This window comes from Battus philenor, unplaced genomic scaffold (assembly GCF_028537555.1).
Source record: "Battus philenor isolate CCGP_79_NKW_IND1 unplaced genomic scaffold, ilBatPhil1.0.hap1 SCAF_6, whole genome shotgun sequence".
NCBI lineage: Eukaryota > Metazoa > Arthropoda > Insecta > Lepidoptera > Papilionidae > Battus > Battus philenor.
In genome coordinates this window covers 12079439-12102214 of record NW_027181726.1, presented here as the reverse complement: position 1 = coordinate 12102214, position 22776 = coordinate 12079439, and the positions used below count along the sequence as shown (strand labels likewise).

The window sequence follows — 22776 nt, the reverse complement described above, 5'->3', positions numbered from 1 at the left end:
GTGGAGCCTTCTTATAAGGCCCAACGTAAGTGATTACATCTCAGAGCTGTAAGCAAGCACATTCTTTTTATGAATTACATGATAATGAGTTATATGTGTCTGAGTTGACGTAGATGGACGCGGTCTACATAAACAGTGTTTTTAATATCATTTCAATGATATCTTAGATATCTCGTATCCTGTTCTTCGTTAGTTATTTATTCGAAAATTTACATATAAACGCTTAAAATATAAAAGATGCTTCGAAAAAATTAAACCTGTGTAATTTATATCTATATAATCTTATTTCCATTCTTTATCGGTGCCGAAGTTTTTACTCTGTGTGATCATTTTTTTTTTCAAATATTCCAATGATACCATCGATAATTTTCTGAATAAATATTACGCTCACTTACCGCTTTCTGCTTTGGCAACGTATAAAGCAACGACCGGGCAGCAATTAGCGAGGCTATTCCATGTTTATGCGAAATAAAATTGAGTAAGCATTTACATAGAAAACGCATTCTAATTTATTATGAAGCGATATGTGTGATGCCTGTCTACTTATTTTTTTTTCTATTCCTTACAAGCATATTTAAGATAATTAAATTTATAGTTAGGATACTTTCTTATTAAATACAATATTAATTTATGTATTGACTATTCAAGGTTTGTCTACAAATAAGGCTTTGTTTTTAACAAAACACACTAATCGGGTGGAAATTTTGAAACCGTTAATAATTATAAATAACAGTGTCGTAAAATCGATTCATCGATTCTCGAGTAAGCTTTGCTTTTCGCATATTGCGTGCGTGTGGGTTCGCATAAAGGACGTCAGATTTAACGGCTACGACGTGCTTGGAATTTAAAACGAAGCAAAATGTTTTAACGTTTTTTACGGTTCATTGCTTTTGCGCGTGCTTTAAGCTTGCATAAATCTATTTCTTTAGCAAACGATTGCGAATTCGTACAAATCACAGATGCGGTCACATTACGTGATATCGTAGAGATAAGACAAGTCAAGAAAAGAACGTTAACGGTTCATTGAAATCGAAAGAGCTCACTGAGTGAATGCTTGTAGCTTGATGTCCGAGGAACAGGTTCCGACTCACATCCCGAGTGGGCCGCGAGGTTGCCGCGCAGTGCTTCGCTGGCCGCTAGTGCGCATGCGCGTGCACATACGAATCGTGCAGCGACGCGGCGATTGGCGCGAACTTGTTTTTCAACCGGCGTCCTATGACAACATATGATTTAATACAAAATACAAGTGATCTAAAGTTTATCATACTTGAATACGCTATGTAAAAATTTTTATAGTTGTGTTTGTGATTGTGCCGGTTGCTATCCTTTTATAAACTGCCTGATATGCTTTGGAGACTGAACGTTTAGCTGGTTGCAGCTATGGCTAGTTTCGAGGATCTCGCCTTTGACTGGGCGTCGCTCTGTCAGGAGTGTCCAGAATGTTGGACACCTTCAGGTGAGTGACCTGTAATGATAGCTATGAGATTGCGGTGTGGCGAATTGATATTACATGTTAAAGCCGTTTCGTTTTTAAAATAAAAATAAGAAATTTGGCTGTAGCTCACCCGAGATGAGCTTCGCAGGATTGAGTTTAAATTCTTAATTATTCAATATCATATTAATTATATAATACTTATGTACGGTATGTTAAAATACACGTACCTTAGTAAAACCATAAGTTATAATTATAATCATCATAAGTGCAAATAATTACAGTTATTAAGATATAAGACCTTGCAGTCAATCGCTGTCTCTATTAGTTATTCTGTCATGTTTGTTTCTATTATTATCGCAATTTTGTTACGCCTCGTCGATTTTACAATAGGGTAGTGTTCCAACAACAGTTCAAGAACTAATTAATTTGATTCTTTTGTACTTTATATTTTCAAAACATGGTAAAAAAAACAAATATCAATTAAGGAAAATTATTTACTAACAACCAATGAATACACATATAAATCAAAATATTCCTGCTCAAATTATTAGAATTTAATTTTTATAAGATATAGAGAACCGTGGGTTTGTAACTATTATAATTAGTAATGGACTTATTATATGATTTCATTTGTTTGTATTTCGACTTGACCAAGCCAGTAACTTCCCTACCGGCAATTAATATACTTTTATACTAGGATCCTAGATAATTCTCAAAAACTGCTAGATTTGTAAAAAATGGCAAAGAATGTCTTACGGATACTACATTGTTAAAGACTTCACAAACGATAGCACACCAGGGGATGATGTGTTGACGTGCAGGTTATGTCTATGCTAAGTTTAGTTAAATAAGTCATTTTATATTCTTTTAAAAAACATACGGTCGCGCTGAGCATCTTTCGCCTGTTCTTTTCAGGTCTGATGTTTGTATTAATTATCCAAACGGATTATAGACTCATTTTGATGTCAAAAAGAGATGTATTTTAAATAAAGAATTTTCGATTTTTTTATTATTTATATAGATAATAAAATTAAAAAGTTTAGTATTATCGTGGACATTTAAACCGGTAATGGATAATGCGTTATTATCCATGAAATGGTTTCTGCGGTCACAAAAACATATGAAAAACGACATTGTTCTTGCTTCGGCAGTATATACACTACTACTAATCTATGTTGTAATTAATATTGTTTTGTAGTATTTACGTGTTAGTATAGTTTTTAAAACCTGTAGATCGTCTATCAAGCGTACGCATGCTTGTAAAGAGTTGTTACAACCTGTGGAATACGTAGTGACTTTAATCACGTTTTGTTTATAATGTAATCGAAGATGTCTAGGCGCATAAGTACCGCTCTTGCAAAAAGTCTAGGTTACGCATGATTTTGTATTTCAAAACGTGTAGGGTATCATCACATTATAATCGAAATACCATTAGGCGAACGCCCTTCTCATTCCGTTCCTTTAGTATATATATTTTTTTATTTGTATATAAAGCTGATGGCCTGTACTACATAAATACTTACTATATAATAAAGAGGTTACACGCAAAAATAATTTGATATTAAATCGAGGAAACAATGAGTAATATTTCAGTACATCTATTGCACGAATTATTGCACAGTGATATTGTTATGTGTAAAATATTATTATATACCTTAAGTTGTAATTCTAGGCATTTAATAATCTTTATATTTCTAACGAGATTTATCGAAATACTAGCCGTCCTGACACATTACCAGTGACTGGCCTGTCGCATTCTTTTAAAAAATAATATAACGTATATAAGTCACCTCGTTGTTTATTATTTAAATGTAAAATAAATACTGGCCAATACAGCTATTAAACAACATTTTAAATTTGCAGCGCGTGAATTTTTAAAATGCGAAGGTCAAAGCCAACTTACAAACGCGCGATGTTCACAGCAAACTGTCAAATGCACAGTTTCAATAGTCATTATGTTTCCTTAAATTTTTCAATTGTTACTTTATAAAAGAGTTTTTATATAAAATATTTATAATCTTTGGAGGGAAAAGAAATATAACTATATATTTAAAACCACTGTTCTTACATATTAAATTGAAAATGTGCAAACATTATTTCATTCATTTAATGGTATTTTCCTTGAATAATAATAATATCCATCTTGTTGTATGTACAAAAACTTTACTTAGTGGAGATTACTTCAAACAAGGGCATATTGGGACAGACAATTTGACTTCCACAATCCTTCCCGCATTGTAGTTTAACAAAAAAGATTGATGAACTTACAAAACGTGTCAAAAAAACCATAATTCGTCTCTCAGAAGAGAATTCCCAGAAGAGCAAAAATATGAGGTTCTTTAAAAATAATAAGGATCAGCAATAATGTTGTGATATGGTGTGAAATGAAAAATATTGCGTGGGTTCATCGTTTGACATTTGTTCCCAGGGTCTTATGAAAGTAGGAACACAGAACGAAACCTGTAACATTAACGATTCTAATCCGACAGTACTTTTATATTTACGTAATAAATCTTTAGACCCTTTCTCGCTTTAATGGTATTAGAAAGGCGCTTGGTTGTGGAAATACCTGGTGTTAATAGGTTCGCAAAATGCAGTTGACATCAATTAATATCATGTCACGCAATTCATTCATAAATTTGCATTAAAGGTCCTCTTGTTAATTTTATTTACCTTCGTTACATATTTATTTTTGTAGCTTACAACCTCTTTAAAAAAAAATATGGTAAACCTGTGACGTTACATTTTTTAAATAGATTGTAATATCGTCCTTATTTTTATTATCTTCATTTTAATACAACATTATGTTTGTTGGTAATAAGTTCCCGTCGGAACATGTCAAGCAATTTTGCCGTTGCCAAAATGTCACGTAGAATATTTCTTGTTAAAGAAATTGGACGTGATAACGAGCCTTGGTTGTGCGAATCGTTGAATCTGCAATATGTTCCCGTCTTATATGTTTATCTAATATTTATTTTACCATTTGTCGACGCAGTCACGCTTTCAGGAAGGTAGCCTGATGTCCAAGTCACAAGAGATAAGTATATTTGTAAATTATATTTTAATCGTAATGTTCAACAATAAATTTTATTTTTAATCTATGGTAAAGGGCCACCGTTTTTGGAATTGATGAATTATATGACAATTTGGGTACTTGACACTACATTTAATAGGAAATAAATGTAATTATTATAATTATTTCATATACTTCATTATATCAGAGTCTGTATAAAAAGTTAAGGTTAAATCCATAAATTGAAATATTAATTCCTTTGTTTTCACATGAGAAACAATATTCGTTGGACGTAATTCGCGGAGGCAATTATTATTCATTCTGTGGGTTAACTAAATTATATCTTTGACTAGTAAGTTCTTCCATTGTACGTATCTAGAGTGTTATTTGAGTCATCATTATCGACTCAGCCATATGACATCCGCTGTTGGATATTGGCCCCCTCATAAATTTTTTGTCGGACTCGAGCAGCCTGCATTATTTGGGTGAATGAAAGCAATATATGATATATGTTTTATCAACACGGCGTGGGTCGTCCCCCACTAGGTGAACTGACGACATAATCAAGTCGTGTGAAGTCGCAGAAATTCGCTGGATTCGGGCAGCGCCAGGAGTGGCAATTTTTGGGGAAGACCTATGCCTTGAAGTTGGCGTCTATCGGCTGACATGAATTTATGAGTATGCAAACAGGCATCCGTTTATAACTTATAGACTTTTTACGCTATGAGCGATTTTATCGCATCGGCTTAATGCACTTTTTCCTTACCGCGTCTGAATGAACAAGTTTTGTCCATTGAACCTTTGTTAGTACAAGACAAATGGCACGGAAACATAATATGCTCTGCTTTGATGAAATGAAGAAAAGATTGCCTGCCGGTTGGATGTTCATTAAAGACCACTATACCCTATTTCAATAGGCAGGTGCGGTTTCGATAAAAAGTTCAGACGCTTCTCTTTCTTTATTATGTTTTCTGATTATATTACGTATTTCTCATCATATTTTTTTAAATATAGAAGGAGTATTCACAACATTGAATCAACTGTTTCTTCATGCCTTATTTTATAGATGTAAAGATTCTAAAACTTCCGTGAGTACATATATTAAACAATTTTTGGCAAAATAATACTAATCTTTAGAAAGTCTATTTTACAAACTCAAGAAAAAAACGTATTTTTATTTTTAAAAGCCTAGCCTACAAATGTTCACACTTAGATATGCACTAAACTTAGATAAACATTTATATAAACACAACAATCACTTACACGTTAGCTTCACATCCACAGAATACAGATTAAAAACAAAACCAGAACGACGCATTTAAAAAGTAAATCTTAACTAAATTTAAAAAATAAATTATTTTCCCGAAAAACACTCCAAAAAATATTTTACGTGATTTGCCAAATGTAAAATTATTATTTTACATGCTAAATGTTATATAAATATATAATTAAGATTGAGATTGGCTTTAAATAATTATCTTAATGAGTTTTAAATGTAGAATATACTTAATTTTTCCTCATGACATAGAATTTTTGTATGTCATTATAGAACATTATAGCTTCAAATTGTAATAATTACTAACCAGTCACTATCACATTCTTTAAGTAAAAATCGTTATTGGCTTCATTATCAATGTCATTTCAACCGTAAGACGTCCACTTATGAACATAGATGGGGGAACCATGGATTTCCAATGGGAAAGGATAGATGCGGTCTTCATTTAGCGTTTATACTAATATTGTATGGATTCATTAAGTTTGAAATATATTTAATTTTTATTATAATTGTATCCTTTATATATATTCATTTATGTGTAATATAACATATTATCTATTTGAATTCGTCATCTTGCAATACATGCGGTTCCACCAATTTTTGATTCTAAACGTTATGATATGTTTTATTGCTGTAACGATATTATATTACAGATGACATAGAGTTTCACAAACTGTTCTCTATTTAAATAATTTAAGCCCCTTTTCACAACCGACAATTACATTTTTAATCGCTTTTTTACAACAATTTCTCGTTAGCTCCGTTCAAATTTTAATTCAGAAATCGCAATGCGATTAAGACAATTAAGTTTGAATTGAAAGTGCTATCATTTCTCTTTCGTTTCACATCCGAAGGGTGCAATTAAACTGTAAGCTATAAAGATTATTATTCTCTTTGATTACAGTTATTGTTCTGAATTCGACTTATTATAACTTTATCAAATAACTAAATCGTGGCGTTCCCATGGCTGTGCTTAATCCGCACATCTGTCATTGACCCAAGAATTACTTCAAGCCCCCTAATCGTGAATCAGTTGCACAATTGCATTTAATGTTAATATCACGTGAAACTGGTAAGCGGTAAAGAGTCCAATTACCACAAAAAATCTCCTTTCACTCAAAGGGACTTCCAGTAATTACGTTATTTATGTAACTCCTTAATAATTAATACATCAACACGTAGGTAGATATAAATATTACATGAAGTAGGACAATGTTGTAATATGAAATACGACTTATTAAAATGTGAATGTGTACAATACAATAATTAATTATTAATTAGATATTGAAAGGAGATAAACTATGAAATAAGACGTATAGCAGTAGTAATACAATAATTACGTGTTCAAATATAAAATTTATTTATAAAATAAATTACTTATTTCATAACTATTAACTAATAACTTATTTCATAGTTTATCTCCTTTCAATATCCTGGATTTCTAAATTGACATCGTTCTCAAAATCAAATTTTGACTAATAGAAGGTCGTAAATCTATTCAGTATTTTCCAGGCAGAGTTCATATCAGAATACGTTCAACTTCAATATCATCATTTTAGCTATAGGATACCCACTCCTGGGAATCGGCCTGCCCCACAGATTTACAGTAACACCGGTTGAAAGTAGCCAACATCTATGGTCTTCTAACTAACACAACGAGGCCCAATTTATCACTGTTTTAATAACAATCTAAGGATGTGTTTACATGTTTAATGTCAGTTATCGTTTGTAAAATTGATTATTCCTGTTCACGCTACGAATTAGAACACTTGAAATTCGAAGTACCAAAATTTTATGAAGTAAATTATAAAACAGAAGGCTAACTGAAAATTTTATTAAAAAACGCAGAAATTAAAAGAAAATCTGTTAATAAGTAAAATTGTCTTTACGCGTATTAAAAAAAAGTACGTGTACGCATCTTAAAATTTCTATACACATTAATTGTTGACGTCTACCACTTTCATCCATCTCTATCAGTTGTTCGTAAAATTGCGAAATAGCATAATTAGCATAGTTATACTAAATTCGCCGGAAACATAAATATGCTGTGTGAGATTTTGAATTTCGAAGGGCTGAGTATTGCTCCGTAGTGGGAAATAATTAAATTGCCTTTTTATCGGAAAAAATAGACAAAATCATAAAGATAAATATAAATTGTAGCAATATTTTTATCTCATTTATAAACGTGTTACTGCGGAAGTAGCGATTACAATCTGTAGATATCGATGAATGGGAGTTACAGATTTCCGGTGATATAGTCCGACTAACTACGATTTAAAATTAGAACATGAGACAAATTATTAATACTTTGCAAAACCACATTTATATAAGCCAAAGCTATGACGCCAAACTAGATTCTAATCAATGTTTTGTAAGAAATGTTAAATAACATGTTTCTAGATTTCATTTTAGGTAATTTCTATGTTCGTCAATTTCGCTTTAGCGTATACTATTGAAAGAAATTAGTTATATTGAAGAGAGCAAAAAAAATTTATCCTTCTAATGGAATGAATAAATAGCTGTATGTAAATTGTTGTCACGCCTAAAAATGCTAAATCGGTAAGTGAAAATTGGTATTAATAATAGCAGTTAAGGCGAGTGTTCAATCTTTTTAAGAATTTCTAGATTATGCAACAGTTTATGAGATTTGTTAGCATCTGTACTAAAAGCATTCTGATATAGAAGAAATTTACAGCGAGGTCTTTCATAAATCTATAAATTATTCATGCACTTAGAATCATATAGCCACTTGTGTACGTCAATGGAATAATATCAGAAGAAACCAATGCGATAGAAACTAAAATCAGATTCAGCTTCCTCTGTAAACAAATCCTTCAACCAACAGCTACAAGGGTTTAAAGCTCAGACGGATATTATTGTAGTCAAGTTAACTAATTTAAGACAGTAATTGAGCTATGCATTCCAAGCTACTGCCGCTTGATCTTCTTTTTTTTTGTTGCCCTGTTTCGGTGTGGAACAGGGACGTTACAATTTCGAGTAATAAGTTTATCAGATATATTATTTTATTAACATTTATCTTTTTTCTTCCTTCACAGTATCTTTCATATTTTTTCTTTCATTCATCCATCATAAAAAAATTATTTTTATTTACATTTGGGCAGCAATGTTAGTCATGTCTAAAAATATCAATATCCTTAACGTTGTATTATATTTTTTTACAAGTTGTTTTTTATAAAATTGGGCCGTTGTTTGGACCTTCCGAACATCCTCGTATCGGAATGCTAACCGCGTATTAAATTCAAGTTGGGGTCGACATTCGAGAACGTTTTTGGCTATATCCTCGTTTTGTTTAGTAAAATCCTATGAAACGTCGTGATTCATAATGTGTTTCTATACGGATTGAATCACATTTTTATGATTTTTAGAACTTCTAAGGCTACGTGAACATTCTGTATAACTAGTCAGCATATTTTTTTAACTTGCTATTATCTGTGGTCTTTTACTTATAATTTATTGGGCTATAAGTTTCTTTTTCACTTTGGTATTGGTATTATATGTTTAATATGAAGAAAGGATAATAAGTTAAATTTCAAATTAACCAAATGGCTAATACCATGTGACCATTGAATATTTTAAAATGTAAGCAGTTTTAGGTACAACGTGACACAAAGTTAAAAATAAAATTTCCGTCCGGCCCAGACTTCGGCGTTTAAGTTATTCCATATGTAACGAGGTTAACACTGTGACGTTGCAAGTGTTCAACGGGTATCTATTTCGAGTCATCGTCAAATATGAAAGGGACAGACCGTGTCACCTGCATAACAATGGTGTGCCTGACACGACGGTTTACCGTTACAAAGTCTACGAATTCTCAACCTACAAGCAGAGTACTGAAACACCGACACTGCGATACGGGAAAACACGAACAGTTCGATAACAACGATGGAAAACAAACGCCTAACAAGGTGAAGCGGTTGTCGTGTGGCTATTTGCCAGGAGATGTTCCGGTTGATAAAGTGAACAGCGACTTTTGTCGAGTAAAAGTGAAACTTGCGTTTTAAAATAACACATTCAAAATGTAAATTAAACAAATATTGAAAGTAAAATTGACTAAAGTTTTCTATTTGTGATAAATCCTTTTGATTGATGCTATAAATATATAATTATTTTAATTATTGGAACAGGTTATTGCTTTATTCTTAAATTTTTTGTTGATAAATTTTCATCTATATGTAATCAGAAGTATAATAGTCAACTTATAATTGGTTATTATAATAGTTACTTAATGGTTGCCATAAAAGTAAATTTGTTTGTTTTATGTTTTGGTCAATGTACACGTTATATGGTACACCCTATTCAAAAGATAAGATAGATGAAGCGTTACCGAAATTCTAATTACTAAATATTAAAATTGATTACTATCTGTCCGTGGAGACTGTACTAACAAAAGTCATTGGCTCATAGAATTTAAATATAAGCTAATAATTAATGTACCATATTTCAGAGTGAACAGGTGATTGCAAATAGGTGTAAGTAACTATAAATTTCACTCACGAATCATCCTGTATATTTAATTCCGGTTATCCTAGAGATATTCGTGCGACGCTAAGCCATGAAAACCTCAATGATTAAGGTCTACCGCAAGTCAGATGTAACTTCACTGCAACCTATACGGCGGAAGTAAAGGCAATATTTGTTCACGTTGTTTACACTCGATTTGCCATGTCAATTTCTCTTTGATATTCTATATCCATTTACGTACAAATAACAATTTTAGTGTTATATTGGAAACAAATTTTTATTGGAGATTTTTCGGTTTTTTATCACCAATAAGGAGTGTCTATTCGGAGTATTAAATAAATATTCGCAATTAAATATGACGAACGACTTTGTTGCTTATCCTGTATGTGCTATAGAGTTTATCGAGTAATTTTTTCTATGTAGGTAATGATCCTTTTTTACGTCCTCACAATGTAAATAATGCAAAGGCGGAAACTGGTCACTAGCTTTTAAGTTTCCTGAACGAGTAAAAACAAAAAAAAATCTTTGAAGGGCATAGTATATTCGACGGTAGCAAGATAGAAGCAGACTTCAACTAAATCGTTAAAAAAGAGCACATATAGTAAAACAATAGTCTTCTCTTAGAATTCTGGAAAGATCTCCAATTATTTTATAACAACATCTGTAAAATATAATATGTAACAATAATTTTAAAATTATTTAGTAGTTTATTTGAAAATTTTAAATGGCTTTAAAACATACTTATAAGTTGATATAAGCTAATTTTACATAGATTTAATTCCTATTAATTTCTTAATTAATTAGAAATATCGAAGTACTTTTATATTTATAAAAAACTCGTAACGTAAGATTTTCTTCAACATTTTCAAAATTTCGAATAAAATGAATACAAAAACAAGTTTGTCGCAAGTTTTTTTTGTGGAAAAAGCATTATCGCTTAAATGTAGATGGTCGTATCCAATTTGCTATCGTTGGCTTGTATCGGTTGTGCCCGTTCTATAGTCGTGTTGTGTTAGTGAAATGCGCAATTACTTCTACATGAATAATGATGGCAGATTAATGCTCGTGGATAGCCATCGCGATGTATGTGGCAAGTTACGGGCCGTGACTCCGCGCGGAGGAGACCGAGGTCACTCCTTGTTTTACTGAACAGAACCGAAAGCTCGGCTCGCAAACGCCTTTCGTCCGACCGCGTAACGAATCTGTCTATGGTTGTTGCGCGTCGAGGCGCGATCGAGTTGACCTCGCATCTACCGAGGTCGACCTTTATACTATTTCGCTTTGAGAATTTCTTATTATTTATTCGTGAAAGATAAGCTATGTATGTCGAAAACTAAGGCGCGGGCATGTCAACATTGTTGGATGTAAAAGTAATGGCTACATTGTACTTGTAATTAAAACTTAAATCTCCTTTTTATTTCTTTTTTTTTTAAATATTAATATAAACTGTCATTGTAACTGCATCTTAACATACTACAACAAGACTGATCATCGTGGCGTTCTTTGAAAGAGACCCATGTTTTACAGTAGGCTTTTATCGGCTAAAAATAATAAGAAGAAGTACTTGCTTGATACTTGAAACCACATGATGTATTGGCATAAATATCTACGTAGATGAGTCTAAACATATCTATTCAAAATATCTAAGTTATGAATTTATAAGGTAGTACTTGGTAATTGTTGCAGCTGTAATATATCCGAGATATATTAGTATCTCACTCGTGGATATACTGTACTATGAAACTATTATATAGTTTGGCACACTATAAGGATAGGGTTTATATTTTGTGTATAATAATAAACATCCTATTTATTTGTTATTTATTGAAACATTCAAATTTAAATAAAAAAACAAGGAGGGAGCTGCAAACGCAGAGTAGGAGGTTCATACACAAAGTGAACAAACGACCTGGTCAAGGTCGTCGGAAAACGCACACAAAACCTTTCTACGGGTCTTATTGAAAATTTTTGGAGGAGGCCTATGTTCAGCACTGGAAGAGCTATGGTTAAAATCACGATGATGAAATAAAAAATAGGGACAATTATGACAGACAGGTATTGCAAAAAAAATTGCTATTACTAATTTTTATATATTTTATTTGTATGTCAATTTTTATTAACTAAGAAATACTTAAGAATAGATTTGTGTAGTAAAATTAAATAAAAGTAGGACTTTGTATAGTTGAGGTTAAGTATCAGCGAGCATTTTCTGATTTTTTAATAGTTAGATACTGAAAAAAGACATACAGAAAAAATCGTTAGTAATTGTTATTTTGATCCTGATAATTAAAAATTATTAATAAAAAAACTAATTCCATTACCAAATATAATACGTTTTCATAGTAGCTATCGTTAGTTGTGCTAACTACAATATAACGTATACAACCGCTATATGAAAATATTCATAGAAATCGGAACAGTAATTAACAGTACATCTCTGCCCACAAGAGTGTGTACTTTTACAATCGCACAAAAACTCAGAGCGTCCACGCTAATGTCTCTTTTTATATAGTCTATGGCTCCTTAATAGATTAGAAGAGAAACGGTAGATTTGTGAATGTTTAGATTTTGTGAATTATCTTCATTACACTATATATTAATTACACGATATAATAAAACTTTACTACTTACTATAGTAACACTTTACTTATATTTTTATATACCACGATTGGAAATTGATACAAAAGCTTCATATGAGTGGTGAGTGGTCTCTTTAGGTGTCAATTAATGTATGGTAACAACATCTAAAAATCAATGGTTAGATTAGAAATTAAAAAAAATAACGTAATGATAAGCAAGAAAAATTATTGTTTATTATTTGACCATATAGATTTTGTACTGACAAGCGTTATTGCCTTAATGCATTTCAATAGAAAAAAATGAATGTAACATTTTTAAGAGTAATCACTTTATTAAAAGTTTTTACTACCTATTTATAAACAACCTATATAGGGACTAAATGTACAAAGTTCTTACTTGATGGTAAGTATTACTGAGCGACCATGGGTTTCTACACAAGATCTGTGACATAATAGCTGTAATGTTAGCCTTGTAATTTAACTAATGACGTGACTTTTAATCCTCGTCATAAGACATCGTTTAAAAAGTAGAAAACTATGAAAATACAATTTTTTTGGTGATACTGTTTAGCGCCTATACATGTTAACATGTGATGAAAAAATGCTAAACCTTATAATAAAATTAATCAATTTTAATTGTGCTACATAACGATTAATTAAAAAAAAACCCAACCCTTTTTTTAATGGTACTCTCAAAACATATGCAAGAATTTATAGACTGTCCTGTAAAAACTTATTTGCCTGTTAGTTTGCAATATTATTGACATAATTTCAAAATATCAACCAATATTTTTTTAACGCTACAAGATTTAAATAATTACATGATTATATTTTAATTTTTTTTATCTTAGCTGTCATCTGTTAACTCTAGCGAATACTGGCAGAGGCTTTTAATCTAGGGTATAATAATCTTCTCAGATTCTTTACTTTTGTTTACATTTTATATAAAACTTATGTCTAATTTATTTACTTAATATTCTTCGGCCTTTCAAATTTAGCCTCATTTACATTTTAATTTATGCTCTATTTATTTTCTCATACATTTAAATCTTACATTTTATTACACCTTTTCTCTAATTTTATAACACCTATTTTTATTGTAATGCGTTATGGTGACAACGATTACCGTTAAATGTTTGATTGATGTTTTAGTTTAATCTGTGGTGAGGCAAATGGGAAAGAAAGTGATTTTCTTATTCTACTTTGCAAGTTTTAAATTTTATCTCACCATAAAGACGTTTTTCTTACCTAAACAATATTATGAATAAAAAAATTTAGCTAAGCTGGCTAAGTCGTTCTGATAACGTTCCGAAAAACTTATAAGCTATTTTCAGATAACAATAGACAATGCTAAAGTGCCACAAACAAATACGGGCAGCTTGATCGTTTACGGCTCATTTATTATTATTACAAACGATTCATTGCATAATAAAATAAACGTTATTTAATGTAATAATAAATATAGTTGTTCATGTTGGAATTATTTTATAACTCGAACATAATTAATTTAAATAATAAAAACGCGAGAAATATTTACACAATTGTTATACTCGGTTGAGAACATAAGAAGTCACGTAATTTACATAAATATGCTTCAATACACATTGACCGTTATGAAACTTGTAAAGTATGTGAATGTTAATTAAAATAAATGTTACTGCTGCGTTCAGATTAATAGAGAAATCACATTACAAATTTTTTATAAATTTATGCAAGTATTATTTTTAGAAAATTTTTATCGGTACGTCTGTGATTATTATCGCATTTTTGACTGCGATGAACACATTTGTTATTAAAAAATGTTCATTTCATGAAATGCGTCTAAAGTGTTTTGTAATAAATTTAAGAAGTTTATTAAACAAAAACTATTATAGTATATAAGATTTTTAAGTGATAATAGAGCTTGGGAATCTTTCGCCATAATGTTTTAAGAAAATTGTAAGTATTCAAAAAAGTGTTTTGACGTGAACGTGATCATCAAAACACTTTCCTGTCACATGCCTAATGGACGCGTTTGGAACTCTTGTAGTTTAAATTGCAAGATATCTTATAAAGGAGTTCAATCTAATTCTATATTCTATCGAACTGACATCTTATGGCATTTTTCCAATGCGTACACAAATGGTCACTTGATGTATGAATATCAATATCTCTATCATGATTGTTTCTAAAATAATTTGTATAATTTAACTGTGTTTATCACGATAAAGAGTAATAAATTCCGACCACGATCACATTGCTATGTGAAAATTTAAAAATGGAACTCACAAATATTGTCTCGTATTAATTATGCACAACATTTGATTGCCATTAAAAATACTCAAAACTCTTAGGACAAGTAATCGGACGCGTTTTTTATTAAGTTTCTCGACTTAAACGTTAGAAACAATTAGCGTGAACTTTCCACGAATAGCTTTTACAACTGTTTGTAGACACATAGAATTGGCGCCATTATTTTTTAAAACAACTTTCTTACGTTAGTTTTCTCCGCACACTTTATTGAACAATTTACTAATGTTATGAAACAAATTGAACTATTGCGTCGTACGATTTTATTTTACATCTAACATTATAATGGATTTAGTTTAAAACGTTTTAACTATAATGGATCTACTCACAATAAATTGGCGTGTTTAGACAGTTATTGTCCAATTGTTTGCTTTTTAACTTATTTTATACAAGGTGATTGGTTATAAATGTAAAAGCTTTGAGGTGGTGAATGTTTTGCTCATTTGCGAGCAAAAAGCTTTAGACCTCTTTCTAATCACCTGTATAAAGTGATCTATCTGAAACCCTATTGCATTGCAGCAGGCTAAAAACTTCTGGAAATACAAAGTCTACAGGGATAGTAAACAATAATTAATTCTAATATATTTTTCTGGATAAGTTGGTACATTAATTAATAGCAAATTATCACCCTGTATAAACAGTATTAAGTTGACGGTCTTCAGTAATGGCAGGTGTCTAATTTGTACGGTAAGAAGCTAACTAGTGGCAATGCCTTAACTCCTAATTTAGTTTAGTTTTGTATAATCTAATGTTTATTTTAATCGTATACTTGTTACTGTAAAGTACCTGTTAAATTAATTTAATGTTTAGGCGCGTTATGTTCCTCAGAGACAGATTTTTTTTTAAATAGACTGAGTAATCTAATCTGAATGTCAGCTGACACGATCATGTTTAAGTATATTTATATTTGGTAGTTGGCGGGCTAAAGTAGCAGAGAACATATATTGCACGCTGAACAAATGGCCGGAGAGGCTTGCAAGAGTAGCGGAGGACGTATTTTATTCAGTTGCTATAAATATATCCTGCTTTAAATTTTGCATCTTATTCGACCATTGCAGTTTGTCATAAAACAGATGAGATACATATTTTTTACACTAATTATGCATTTGTTTTTAAATTAAAAATATATTTATTAAAACATCGCGTATGTACAAATGATTATTCAATGTTTGACGATTTGTAAAAGTAATTAATAATCTTATCTATTACTAATTCGTTGTTCATACTGTCCCCAAAGTTCCCAACCGCTTGGGTATACCAATGGATATAGTACACCTGCCCGAAGGGAGGGATCAGTAGGTCTTACCTAATATCTTAACAAAGTCGTCTGTCCAATTTGTCACGAGGATCTTGTTAAGACGCTGAGTGCAGGCCACTCATATCCGGTGCTATTATAATCTCTGCTTTTATGGTAAGCCTATGTTCAGCAGTAGACGCCATACACCTGAAATGATGATGATAATAATTAATTATTTTAAACATTAATCTATTTTTTACATTTAATTTAAAAATTCTTCATTAATGTGAAGATTTATTTATTTTGTGTCGCAATAAAATTATTAATTGAACCTTTTTTTTTTTTTTTTGTGACCCCCGCTATTGGGGGCCTCTCGTACCCCTATTTATGTTGGGATAGGGACTTTACAAGCATTAAATTTTTTCACTTAGTTATTTTATTTTCATTTAATTGAACCTTTATTTTTAATTATCATTGCAGAATAATTAACGTATTACCAATACCAATAACCAGTAAAACAGTTATGAAATATTGAAAGAAGGTCGGCTAAGCTTTTGTTTTACTTTCGAGTGGCATTTCCATAGAGAGAATTCATCGTAATTAGTTCTATTATCTTGAAGATTACATCTATAATAAACAATTCATTGTTAACAGTATATTTACAAATGATTCTCTAAACATACCTCGTATTGATACAGAAATATTTTCAAGCCTTTCATATTGTTATTTATTTATATTTACAATTCCTTATTGCTATCATAATTAATCTATTTTTGGACAGGGGTTCAATACGTGTGTCAGAAAGTCTGTAGCGCATGATACCTAATGATAAATAGATTCTCGCGTCAACTTTTGCAAACAAGTGTTTGTCGACTATCACGTATATAACTAATACAAAATTGAAAATAAGTGTAAAATTTTTTAAAGGGGTGAATGTCTAGCTTATTCGTTGTCAATTAATATACGGTACATCCCATCAATAAATCAATGGTTTCAGATATAATAAATAAGCTAATGATAATATAATAAAAATAGGAGTTTTCAAAATTCGAATTATTAAATATTAAATTTAACAAATGTTTACTATCTCTTGCTGCAGTCTGCGTACTGCCAGAAGTATTTAAATTGTTAGATAATGTCCAATCGATAAAATAAATAATTTATATATTTCAGAGTGATCACTTTATACACCGTGATTTGAAATAGATGTATAATGCTTAAAACTTTTTACTGGCAAATGAGCTATATAATACTTTAAACCTTGTAAACTTTTGACCAATTACGCTGTATTCAAATATTTACTGAAGTGCAGATTTTTTCAGCGATGGATTTACTAAAAAGAACACAAAAGTGGCTTTTAAAATTTTTTGATGTTTAATATGAAAGAATATTTATTTCTTAAAATACCTTTTATATCTTACCTTTTATATCTCAACAATGTGATATATTTATTTTTCCGGTATAAACATTAGAAATTTTTATTTAAAGTTTTTACTAAAGAATTGTGTTTACCTTTAAAGTTACGATCAAAAAATAATTCTCGTTATTTTATACTGCATAACAACTTGATGCGTTTTATGTTGTTTAAAAAAAATAGAAGGCATCTGAAATTTTAGACGCCGTTCGAATATCGAATGTTACAAAAAAAGTCACCTTGGTGGGTTCATTATGTTTCGCGACTATTGTTTTTGTGTTTTCAATATAAGCTCCCATCAACTCGTTGATGTAATGCGAGAACGCTCAGTCGTGGGAGATGCAGGGTTGACAGGCGGGCTGCCGAGCGCGACCGATCTGCTGGAGTTGGTGCGAAACCAAACTGCGTCATTGACCGGAAGGATAAGACAGATACTTTACGTAAAATCTACAATATAATTGGTTATAGATGTAAAAGATTTATAACGATTATTATATTGATTATTTGCTACTAGTTAATAATATGGTGCACCCTATAGAAAATCAATGGTTTTAGAAATAAAAACATAATGTTAATATAGTAAGAAAAAGCGTATTTTAAATGCGGATTACATAGCTTCAAAATTATAATAATTTTACTATCTACTACTAGAAATTAATAATAAATATAATATGCTTTAAAGTGATCACATAATACAGGATGATATAGGTATAAAAACATTCAAGACTTTAGCTACCAAATCAGTTATACATCACCCCTATAAGCTTCTACATTTACAATCAATTATCTTTCATACTTATTTTTAATTTACTCATGTCATAAAAATCATTTTTAGTTTAAGTGCATAAGATATATTATGTATTTATATGAATGATTTGACCTCCTTTGCAACGCAATCTAATTCTTTTCTAGATCTCACTAGCGCTTCTCGATATTATTTTCCGATATCGAAACTTAACAATAATTAAATACAATATGATGTCTTTATATAAATATAGTTAATATCCTTATATTGTATTGGTTAATTTTATAGTTAAGTTAAAATAGTGTACACTATTCATGATTAATTCATGATTAAATTCACAATACCTTATTTTTTGTATTCTCACCTGTTGTATATTTCACTTACCGAAGTGAACAAGTATATAGGGAGTGTTTAAGATATCATCACCATTTAAGTCTTAAGACGTCCACTGCTGGGGATAGGTCAACCTCTTAGATTTCCAACAAGGCCTGTTGGAAGCGGCCTGCATCTATTGTCTTCCGAGGATCTTAAAAAACTCATCTTTCTGCTTCATGGATGGATATCTTGATGACATTTGTCGATCCGTGGTCTCAATTCCAAGACCTCAAGGCCCCGGCGGCTACCGGTTCTGCAGCTGTGAGCTTGGCAATAGGTCCCAGAGTAAGCGACCATGTTTAAGTACCGTAAGTCTTAATAATAATAAAATGTTTAGGACACACATTCATTATGATGACCTCAATCCATAGGCCATGAATGTCACACAGTAATCAAGAACAGCATTCCGCTCGCAGATTACATTTTCTTCTAAACATCACAATGACACGAAACAACGCTAAAGTTATTTACTTTGATTGTCTATATTCGTTTCTATAGACGTGTCACGTTTTCTAGTCTTAATGATACAGCTGGTCACACGTTTTAAATAAATTAGAAATGTGCATCGGACTTTTACGAAAAAGATTTTACTTTTTTATGTAAATATTCATAATTAGCCGGATTAAAATTAGTGTACTAATTGGTTTTAATTGAACATATGGATCTCATTTTTATCTGTACACATGTGTGCTAAATAAATTCCTAGATTTCTTTATTCTCGAGGCATAACTGAAAGAAAAAAATGCATTTTTAGATTTCTTTTTTGGTTTTACGAATTTTTTTAAAAGCTGGATGCCAACCGCTTCTAATTGAAATATCTAGGTAAGGCCTATAACCATCTATGGGCGTCTTCCGGCTGAAATGTTGATGATGATAATTATTCACTTTTAATCATTTTTTGTGGTCACTAGAAAACAACACGAGAAGAATGCAAGAGTAATGAAATTAGGTAGACAGCAGAATCAAAAAATATATCTCTTATAATAGCATCCTTTATATTAAAATACATGACTATTAGGGTTTTAAAAGCAACTCGATCTGTAATGAAGCGATAACGAACTTAATTTGTTTATTTTATCAAACATTTTTAATACAGTATTTGAAAATAAAGTTGACGGGTAATTTTTCGAATCGTTTTATTATTACGTAAAAAATCCTCTCCTCTTAATGTTTTTTTTATTAAAAAATTATTGATCTTTAAAATTTCTTACATGATACAAAAAAACTATCAGTGAATTTCCGTTTCCGTAATTTTATTAAAGTTTACAAAGTCTTGTAAATTAGTTGCGTGTTAGATGTGTATCAGCTGGAAGATCGAGATGAAACAGTTACGACACGCTACATTTCAGTCACGCCGATATTAAATATTAAGTAATGTGGAAGCGTGAGTTTTAATTCGTGTGCGACATACATTTTTAAGCGAAAAACAACTCCTTCAAAATTCCCACGAATACAGCCTCTTGCAAAAGAACACTTTGTATGTAATATTCATTTATTTATATAAAAATCGTTATCATTATTTCAGTCGTTGGACATCCACAGCTGAACATAGCTCAGACCTATATAGAACCGACTGAAAACAAACCGAATTCAACGTCTTCCCACGACTTTAACCTTGTGGACGGAAGTTATACGCTACACTTGCATCCTTTCATCTTTATCTTTTTTTCGACTCGACTTTCGTTGCGAAATCAGATTTACTCTAAGCCACAGGCCAAATTGAATTCTTTTCTTTCCACCATTCATATTTCCTCTAGTATAAAGTCCACCTACTTTCTTCCCGTCAGTGCCCGTTCAGATTATCCTCCTGGTCAGCCCTACCTCATAGACTCACTGTATGATTTTTCACATCTCTAACTCTTCCCATACAAGTGCTACGGGATTTATGTAAGGAAATTACGCTATTCTTGGCCCCGTACAGTAAAATGGGTTGTCAGTTATGATAACTAAGAAACAATCAGTATGCCTCATTTATATTCCTAGTATTGTAGAGATATCAAATGTCACAGACCCTTTTTTATCGTTACTTATTATTAATCTCAAGATATTATTTCCGCCCACATTATTATTAATAATTTTTAGTAACTAGAACTTTTTCTGTGAACAAAATATATTGCTTGATCTCTCATTAGAAATACTATTCAAACCGAATTTAAACTCATCATACGACAACGTCTAGGTTTGTTACGTGTTCTCAAACAAACTATAACTTTGCAACGCGATGTCGTCTGCAAAGTTAAGGGCTATCTGTTGAACTAAAACACTTCATATCATCATCACTAAGCTGTCGCAGAATCGTGTTAAACCTCACGATGGTAACAGATGTCTGTTTTTTAGCATAGTAGTTACTATACATATATTATCCCCTTTATATTTTACATATTGATCAGCAATTATAATTTCTCTTATAACCAAAGATAAAAAATTATTTTTAGTCTGATTTTGCGTTTGTAATTCTTAAAAAATAAGAATTTTATTCGTTAAAATATCGCGCACGTATAAATTCATTTACAAAGTTAACAGATTTGTAATAAATAACTAATAATCTACTCACAAGGTAAAGAGAGATGACCTTGTTATGGTCTTCATAAAGACGCTGGACGCAAGCCGCTTCCTACGGGACCTCTTGGAAATCTACGGGGCAGGTTAGTTTCAGCTGTGGACGTCATAAGGCTAAAATCAGATGATGATATAACGTATTATTTATACTAGCAATTTCAACAATTAAAACATACGTCGATTCGAAATTCATTTGAATGCAATGTGGTATTTTAAAATATTTAAGATTCTGTTTCGAAGTCTTTTGATTTATAAACAAAGAGACTTATTTACATTTATATTAAAGTAGGAGGTGCACACAATGTTGGGTGGGTACGGACACATTGGTATTTACATTATGCGAGCAATCTGGCATTGAATCCGCTTAGCAACGTCTTGAAAATGTTTATCGGAAATTATTTTATAAATTAGTAAATGTGATATAAAATGAAATGAACCGTACCGTACCTGATATCGTATACTCATGACATTAGAGGCTTGCGATTTTCAAATCGAGTGATAAGAGAACCAGGAAACTTCTAGAAAGAATAAAAAAGAGTCTGTGCCATTACCGGATGATATGTTGGAGAATCAAGAATGAATCAAATATGAGAGGACTTACCTACAACTAGTATTACCAGGTAAAATAATATCTAATAGTTATTTTAAAATAATCTCCAATATCGATTAAATATAAATATTAAATCACACGTGAATCAGGGCAAGTAAGTACGTATATGTTAGAAAGTACAAGCTATGCAATTCAACAATCTCATATGAAATCGCTAGTTTCAACTTAGGAACATATACAATGTAACACAAAAGATTTTAAGTCAATGTTATTTTATAGCATGCACATAATTTACAGCTTTATGTAGGTTTACTAAAGATTACAATAGCTTAAATACCGCAGACAAGAAATGCTCGTATATTAGAATTCAGCACCCATCAGCGGTCTTGGCACGTCGACCCACTTTTCGTGTATTTTCACTAAAGAAGAGCGGTAATGAAATTACTACTTTTTTCAACAAATAACCATAATTGTCGGCTTAGTTTTGAAAGTCAAGTGCGTATTTAATTGACGGCTATCTCAACGACCACAAGCACGTCAATTGCACAATGTCAAATGCTGCATTCTATTGTCTTTTCTTTTTTATTCTATTTTTAATTTAGATTTACTTTTTCTTCTATTTATTTTAAAAGTACTATGTTAGTAGTTGACCGGACAGGCTTCATAGTACGCAGAAAAGATGGTCGTTGGGGTCTGAAAGTCCCAGAATGGACATTGCGAACTGCGCAGCATAACACATCCACACAAAGCAAGTCGCTTCCAAAAATGTTCAGCAATTGAAGTCATGCAGCTGTGATATAATCAACATTCTTTGGATATTCT

The 22776-nt window shown here is 31.3% G+C and overlaps 1 protein-coding gene across 1 annotated transcript in view; it reads left to right on the top strand.

Moving 5' to 3' along the window:
• The first annotated feature begins 1155 nt into the window (after window positions 1–1155).
• The window catches only part of Cen (cerebellar degeneration-related protein 2-like), a 94916-nt gene continuing 73295 nt past the window's right edge, over window positions 1156–22776 (top strand). Inside the window, exon 1 of the mRNA XM_068773276.1 lies at window positions 1156–1456. Within this exon, the coding sequence (XP_068629377.1) occupies window positions 1381–1456 (76 nt within the window). The 5' untranslated portion in view covers window positions 1156–1380. The remainder of the gene's footprint in view (window positions 1457–22776) is intronic.